The 6,614-nt window shown below is 47.9% G+C and overlaps 1 protein-coding gene across 1 annotated transcript; it reads right to left on the reverse strand.

Moving 5' to 3' along the window:
• Positions 1-5,196: 5,196 nt before the first annotated feature.
• LOC311061482 (mannose-1-phosphate guanylyltransferase catalytic subunit beta-like) lies at positions 5,197-6,303 on the reverse strand (the record flags this gene model as incomplete). The annotated part of the gene is made up of 1 exon (XM_084080139.1): positions 5,197-6,303. The coding sequence occupies one exon, from the start codon at positions 6,301-6,303 to the stop codon at positions 5,197-5,199; it is 1,107 nt and encodes a 368-aa protein (XP_083936265.1).
• Between the last annotated feature and the right edge of the window lie 311 nt (positions 6,304-6,614).

Here is a 6,614-nt window from a genome sequence, read left to right on the forward strand (position 1 = left end):
CGATGTCATATGGCTCGTTATACCGATGAGTCTTGAGAAGAGACGTGTGCCTTTGGGGGGGGGGTTGACTCTGTCCAGATGTCCCCACCTGCATCCTGTCCAGTCTAAACACAGCCACAGGACAGGAAGCACTCAACATCCCCCTCCCCATCCCCCCCGCACAGTCCTTCATCAGGGACACTTCAGTTCTCTCTCTCTCTCTCTCTCTCTCTCTCCCCCTCTATATCCCGCTCCACCCCACTGTCAACTCCCTCTTTCCATCGTCCATCTCATCTTGTCTTTCTGTGCCATTTATCTGGGTCTCGTTCACTTATTTGTTCCCGTGTTTTTTGTTTTTCTCGACCAGATGTTAAGAATGTGATTTAGATAGCGTGTTATTTAGAGTTTAGACAGAGGTTAAGTTAATTGTTTACCTGGTAGGCTATCCTTGCTTCTGCGGGGCACTACACTGTTCTCACTCTATTCCGATCTTGCACTTGTACAGTAAGTACGCTCTGGATAAGAGCGTCTGCTAAATGCCTAAATTGTAATTGTAGATTGTCTTCCGCTCTTATTTCTCACTCTGTCTCTCTCTCTACCCTGCCTCCCCTCCAGCTAGGTGCTGTGACGTCTGCCTTCTGCAATTACGCTCTGGGATTGAGAGAGAGGGGGGGTTGGGATTGTTTACATCAGTGAAGGATTGATGTGACGTTGACGGAGCGAGCTGACCTTGAGCAGACGGTTTGTATAAGCGGCCGTAGATCAAACGCACACACACGTGCGTGTCCCGCCACGCCGTCACGTTTACGGAGGAGAAAGCGCGAGGAGCGGATGAAGTAATGGCTGACCTCATCCCAGGGAAAGTGGTTCAGTGAGACTGGTGACTCCTCTGTAATGTACAGGTGTTGCATGGTTTAAATCAAACTGCACTTGGCCCAGAGCAGTGGTTCTCAAAGTGAAATCCTACAAAGGTCTCAGAGTTCTCGAAATTGAGTTAATACAGCATCAAAATCAGTTTAACCACTTGAACCCTAATTGTCTCCGCCAGGCCGGAAGGCATGGCCGAGACTATGTTTTGCATCCTGTCTTTCTGTCCGTGCGTGCGTGCGTGCGCGTGTGTGTGTGTGTGTGTGTCCGTCCTTCCGTCTGTGAACAGCTAATCTCCAGGCACCGTTGGCTTGATGGCAGCGAAACTGTGCTCATACACTCCCTGGATTGAATTTTTCACATGGGCCTGTTATAGCGCCACCAGGAGTCCAATCTTTGCAAAACACATTTCTTGACAATACTCCTACAGATTTTGTCCAAACATCACGCAAACACACAGTATCTCTATAGTCATTAAATGTAACAGGTCTTTCAGATTTTTCACATTCCATCCTGATTGCCTAAGATTGTCTTCCAAAGTTTGCAAAAATGCTCTGTTTTGAACAAAATGCCTCAAATCATGAACACTAGACATGAACATTTTTAAATCAGCCTGATGGTGGCACTATAACAGGCCGATTCGTGTTTTTGCCTATAACTGCACCGATCTGTGTACGCACACTCCCTAGAGAAGAAGGAAAAACCTTATGTCCGGCCGATCAGATTTTATCCAAATGTCATGCAAATCGGTACACATGATCTCTATAGTCATGTGATCAAGAGCGATCTGATCATGATTGGCTAAGATTGACATCTAAAGTTTGCAGGAGTGGCCCCTTCTCAACAAAATGCCGCAAAACATGAACGCAGTTTCTGATTGCGGTGAAACTTTGCACACACTACGTTGAGGAACAAATGCCACCCATTTAACATTGCCCTATCATAGCACCACCAGGGGGCTGATTTTTGCAAAACAATTTTAACCTGTCCAAACATCACGTAAATCGGTACACATTATCTATAGTCAAGTGATTAGTGATGAGCGGGTCGACCCGTAACCCGCGGGACCCGCGGGTCAACCCGCGGCGCGGGTGGGTCGAGTCACAATTATGCGGGCTGTGGGTGAGCGGGTCAGCCGCTCTCACACGCAAAAAAAAAAAAAAGATCACATGCTCTTGTTTTGTCTTTATTCCTAATAAGAATAAGAATAAGAATAATAACAATAAAACAGTTTGAATACACTTGGGGATTATTTTCTAACCAAGATTTTACAGAATTAAAAAAAAATCGCGGGTCGCGGGGCGGGTTGAGTCATAGATTTATATATGGGTTCGCGGGGCGGGTTGAGGCGGGTTGGGTTCCGTCGCGGGGCGGGGCGGGCCGAGTCATGAAAAAACCCGACCCGCTCATCACTACAAGTGATCAAGACGGATCTGTCCGATTTATCATATTCCATCCTGATTGGCGAATTCCTGGCCCACAATAACCTACCTGACCTGAAGGAGACCTGTGCTCCGAGGAGCACTTTTTCTAGTTTATACTATTTTTGAAAAATAAAAAAAATCTTGAGAAATGTTGAAACTTATTTGAATTATTTTGAAAGGACCACTTCACCCATTTTCAACATATCTTCATATAATTGGTCCTCACTAATGCTCATTGAAAGATTGTCTAATTTTTGTCTTCTCACTCTACAGAGCAACCTTTCTTTTCTTTTTATGAATTAATGCAAGAACAATGGCTTCTATTATAGTAGTGTTTCTCAATGGGGGCGGTACAACCCCCCAGGGGGCGTTCAGAGAGCATTGGGGGGTGCTGGAAGCAATGTTTTTGAAGGGGGGGGGGGGGGGGTGGCTTATGTTCCCGTTACAACAGAGAGGAGGACGAATAACGCATAGCCACGATGCAAAATAATTTGATTGAAACCAACGTTTCGACAGTATGCATGGTCGTTATGCTTCTTCAGAGTTTGGCTTATGTATCCACCATAATATGGATCCTGGGGTTCAAGTGGGTTTAAGACATGTTGATGTTCTGTTGACATATTCCAGACGGCAGACAGTTGGAGTTAGGTATTCTAAACTGCTCAAAAAAAGTTCAGAAACTTAACTTCGGTCAATTATATCTCCACTTTAATAAAAGCAATTGGTATTGTGTTTTATATCATTTTTATCGTTGATTAGTCACCTGTACAAGGAGGTACAGCTTGTAAGGATCGGGCATTCGTGGAATGAGCAACACAGCTAAACGTGTGGGTAGCGCCTCCAAGCAGCAACACTGCCCCGATGGACTGCCACGTTTGTCCCTTCAGGATAAGGCCCGTGCAATAGGGCAAGTGAAGCTGATGTTCTGTTACGCAGATTACGCATTATTTGATGTCAGCCCTGGTACCATTTGCAGGCAGGTGTGTGCCAGTCACAGGTGTGACTGGCACCTGAGCATGGGTCCTGCAACTTTGACATCTGTCTTTGGTTCCGTTGTGCAAATCTGGCCTGTAAATCTATGGTTCCTCAGTTAAGCAAAGGGTCTTGGGGTTGTTGTCTTCCTTGTTGACTTCACCAGTCTCACAGAACTTGGTCCTAAGTTTGCAAATGGTACCTGGGCTGACACCAAATAATGCTGTCACTCTGATTCACTTGCCCTATTGCACAGGCCTCATCCTGAAGGGACAAACGTGGCATCTTTCCATGGGGGCAGTGTTGCTGCTTGGAGCATACACACTCCAACTTAACAAAGTTGCAAAACCCATGTTCAGGTGCCAGTCACTCACCTGTGAGGCAGTCACACACCTGTGACTACTGGCACACACCTCTCAGCAGGTGTGTGCTGGCAGGTTGCTCAAAACAAGAGCGATTACCAACAGAAGCATATTGGGTGATTTTGGCACATTTTTTGGAGGCGCTACCCACACGTTTAGCTGTGTTGCTCATTCCACGAATGCCCGATCCTTACAAGCTGTACCTCCTTGTACAGGTGACTAATCAACGATAAAAATGATATAAAACACAATACCAATTGGTTTTATTAAAGTGGAGATATAATTGACCGAAGTTAAGTTTCTGAACTTTTTTTGAGCAGTTTACATAGAGCATAGCAGTGGCGGCCATTTTGTTTACCGGCTCTGGTTCCACAGATAGAAAGCCCATTCATTCAGCCCATAGTAGAGACGTATCTGGCACGAGGATCACGGGTGACCTGTCCCGTGTAGGCCCCGAACCGGTATTTGGGGCGTGAGGCAGCGAACGAAAGGGGAAAAAAGAAGCCTCAAATAGGACGGGCACTAGGACCACGTGGCTGCTGACACTTCAGAAGTGGCCCATTGAAAGAGGGGGAAGAAGGGGGAGGGCCGGGGACGGCTGCAAAATAAAATACAACTTGTAACTGTTTTTAGCAGTTCTCAAATATGTTTTGGCACAGAATCAAATGTTTTATGTTCTTGATTCACCGGGAGGTTTCTATCTGTGGAACCAGAGTCTCTAAACAAAATGGGTAGAATCCTCCTAAAATTATTTGTCAACACTGCTGAACAGTGTGCAGTGTTCTGCTGTGTAGCGAATTACATTTGCCATATTAGGAGATCAAAAGTCATCGGCACCCAACTGACAGGCTTTGTGGATTGGCCAAACTTTGCAAGACATTTGTCCCACTGAACCATTATAAGCGATAATGCGCATATTAGGATGGAATATGAACAATCTGACAGATCCGTGTTAATCACATGACTAGATACTGTGTACCGACAAAGTATACATGAATATAATTCAGTTTATGTCGATTTGCAATTATAACAGTAATAATAATAATAACAGAAGAAAACTAGAAAATGTGCTCCTCGGAGCACAGGTCTCCGCCAGTACTGTTCCTGATTAATCCTGTCTTACCTCACTTCAAAATATATAAATGATCTTTTGAAGTGACACACCTATTTATAGGTCTCTATTTCATCATGCGTCTCGCTAGCCAATCAAAGCACACCCTTTCAACATATTGTCACGTGTCACGTGAAGCTTGACCAATGTTAGCTTGGTGGACACACGGAAGGACGAGAACGAAAACATAGTCTCCTGGCGGAGACAAACATTCAAAGTCCCTTTGGAGATTCACATCTGCTACTGCAGATGAATTGTCCAAGTCCCTAAAAAGGGGATAGGGGATAAGCACTGAGCTGGTCGGGCCATACCCATGTCATGTAGTGTTCACATGATGATGTGGGGTTGTGTGTCATGTAGTGTTCACATGATGATGTGGGGTTGTGTGTCATGTAGTGTTCACATGATGACGTGGGGTTGTGTGTCTTGTCATGTAGTGTTCACATGATGATGTGGGGTTGTGTGTCTTGTCATGTAGTGTTCACATGATGATGTGGGGTTCAGGCACCGATTGGCTGATCGATTTGTGCGGCAGAACGTTGGCTCCGTTCAGGTACAGCTCATCGCTGACGATCACGTCTTCCCCGAGCACCGTCACGTTCTCCATGCGCACCCAACGGCCCACCGTGCAGCTCCATCCCACAATGCAACTCTCCAGCCAGGAGTGGGATCGTACGCGCGCCCCCTTCAGCACGGTGCAGCGTTTTATCCTCACGCCATCCTCTATGACCACGCCCGCTCCCACGGTGACGTCAGGTCCTATGGTACAATCGTGTCCTATCTGAGCCGTGGGCTCCACCAGCACGTTGCCCAGGAAACCGCCTCCCGTGCGCCGCAGCCTGTCGGGCGCACGCTGCCTCAGAGACTGCAGGTACAAACACATACCGGTCAGGAAATCTTTAGGCTGGCCGATGTCCATCCAGAACCCCGGCATGTCCATGGCGTACAGCTGTCCCTCCTCGGCCATGGCCGGGAACACGTCCTTCTCCAGGGACGTGGGCCTGAGCTGCAGGCGCTTCAGCATGCGGCCGTCAAACACGTACATCCCGCCGTTGATCCTGTTGGAGACGAAGGTCTGGGGCTTCTCCACGAAGCGGCCGATTCTGCCGCTACCACTGCCGTCCATCTCCGAAACGACCACCACTCCATACTTGGAGGGCTCCTCCACACGCGTCACCGCCACCGTGCCCTCTCTGCCGTGGCGCCGGTGGAAGGCCAGCAGCTCCGTGAAGGGGAAGTCACAGATGACGTCGGCGTTCAGGACGAAGAAGGGCTCATCATCATCATCAGCAGCCAGCAGATCTCTGGCCAGTGCCAGCGGTCCGGCGGTCCCCAGCGGTTCCTTTTCAGCGGACAGGGAGATACGGACCCCCAGGCTCTGCTCCTGAACTCTCATCTCCGTCTGCAGCAGGTCACACATGTTGCTGCTCACCGCCAGGACCACGTGGTCCACGCCGGCGCTCACTAGCGCCTCCAGCTGGTGAAGCAGGATGGGCTTGTTGCAGAACTCCACCAGGGGCTTGGGCACGCTCAGCGTGAGGGGGCGGAGCCTGGTCCCGTGGCCACCAACCAGAATCAGAGCCTTCATGATGATGATGACAGTCGCTCTGGTAGATTGTCTGTATATGATGTGCTGTAGATCACGGACACATAGGCCGACGACGATGGAAGATTTAAAATCAAATATATAATAAACATGTTTTTTTTATAGTTTAAGTACCCAGTCTGTCCACGAGGCGTGGCATACGTGGCCTCTCAGCCAATCATGTGAGGGTCGGAACATACAAATAACCATATATGGCTTTTGCTAGATGTACCGTATGATGGTGTATTGAAAATGTTGATTACATTTATTATCCTTAAACCCCCCCTCTGTCATCATGTGTTGTTGTTGTTGTT

This window comes from Gymnoscopelus microlampas (assembly GCF_963454915.1).
Source record: "Gymnoscopelus microlampas genome assembly, chromosome: 15".
Taxonomy (NCBI): Eukaryota; Metazoa; Chordata; class Actinopteri; order Myctophiformes; family Myctophidae; genus Gymnoscopelus; species Gymnoscopelus microlampas.